This window comes from Cyprinodon variegatus, unplaced genomic scaffold (assembly GCF_000732505.1).
Source record: "Cyprinodon variegatus isolate N-32 unplaced genomic scaffold, C_variegatus-1.0 Scaffold1029, whole genome shotgun sequence".
NCBI classification, from domain to species: domain Eukaryota; kingdom Metazoa; phylum Chordata; class Actinopteri; order Cyprinodontiformes; family Cyprinodontidae; genus Cyprinodon; species Cyprinodon variegatus.
In genome coordinates, this window is record NW_015151482.1 from 180988 (window position 1) to 182034 (window position 1047).

Below are 1047 nucleotides of genomic sequence, written 5' to 3' on the forward strand. Positions count from 1 at the left end.
GGAGAACGCCGGCCGCTCCTTACGTCGGGAGAACGCCGGCCCCTCCTAACATCAGGAGAACGGCGGCTGATCCCGACGCCCGGAGAACGGCGGCTGAGGAACTTCTGGTTGAAGTGTATTTATACCAAATGACAGTGAGGTTGCGCGCGTCAGACGTCACGGCGGCGTCCCGCCTGACCTCCGGGTGACCCGAGGATCCCTGTAGCTTCGGTCTGAACCGGACAGGAACGCCCGTATTTAGACGGATTTCCGCTGGGCTCAGTTTCATGAGCAGAGCGGCGGGTGATGATGTCATCAGAAAGGAGACGTGATGAAATAAAGGTTTTAATGTTTTCCTAACTGGGTGTGATGCTTCCTGCTGCCCTCAGCTCTGTCTGCCAGGCTTCACTGGCTCTACCCTGCAGGAACCGACAGTGACCAGCAGGCGGAGACACGGCGCCGTGTTCAGGCTTTTATTGGACACTCAGCAGGTACAGGTGAGTTCAGTCAGTGGTCAGGGTTTGATCAGCCAATCGCAGCCCGGGTTTTCTCGGTACACGTCCAGCAGGCAGCAGTCCGGCTGCAGGCGGCGCTCATCTGTCAGGCAGACGGAGGACAGGTTCTCAGCTGCTCCACAGGCCCACGGCCGTGTGATGTCATCATACTTACAGATGTTCCCTCCGACCTCGTAGAGATGCTGGGCGGGGCTGCGGACAGAGAGACAGGAAGTGAGGTCGGCAGGGACGGAGGCGTCCTCACCTGATGGACGCCTTCCTCACCTGCTCCGGGACTCGAAGCGGCTCGTCACGTCTTTGGCCGTGGTTTGTTCGTCTAGCTGTATCGCCATGGAAACCTTGGCGTGCAGGGGAGCGTGGACCCTGATGACGCCTTCGCACAGCTCGCCGACCTGCAGGCGGAACCAAACAGAACCCGGGTCAGTGGATCCGTCCGGTAGAACCTCACACCGACTGGGTGTGAGGTTCAGTTAGGGCCGCCATCTTGGGGAGGTCGAGCGCTGCAGTGGGTTTTACTTTAAATGAACAGACTGATGACATCAGAGCTTTAGAT

At 58.8% G+C, this 1047-nt stretch overlaps 2 protein-coding genes across 2 annotated transcripts in view; one reads left to right on the top strand and one right to left on the bottom strand.

Moving 5' to 3' along the window:
- The window catches only part of LOC107100935 (zinc finger and BTB domain-containing protein 14-like), a 3161-nt gene extending 2728 nt beyond the window's left edge, over positions 1 to 433 (top strand). The window contains exon 6 of the mRNA XM_015399629.1: positions 43 to 433. Coding sequence (XP_015255115.1) covers positions 43 to 49 — 7 coding nt within the window. The 3' untranslated portion in view covers positions 50 to 433. The remainder of the gene's footprint in view (positions 1 to 42) is intronic.
- LOC107100927 (rho GTPase-activating protein 28-like) overlaps positions 434 to 1047 on the bottom strand; it is a 15288-nt gene continuing 14674 nt past the window's right edge. The window contains exons 12-14 of the mRNA XM_015399609.1: positions 759 to 886; positions 649 to 686; positions 434 to 576 (exon numbers count right to left, since the gene is read on the bottom strand). Coding sequence (XP_015255095.1) covers positions 494 to 576; positions 649 to 686; positions 759 to 886 — 249 coding nt within the window. The 3' untranslated portion in view covers positions 434 to 493. The remainder of the gene's footprint in view (positions 577 to 648; positions 687 to 758; positions 887 to 1047) is intronic.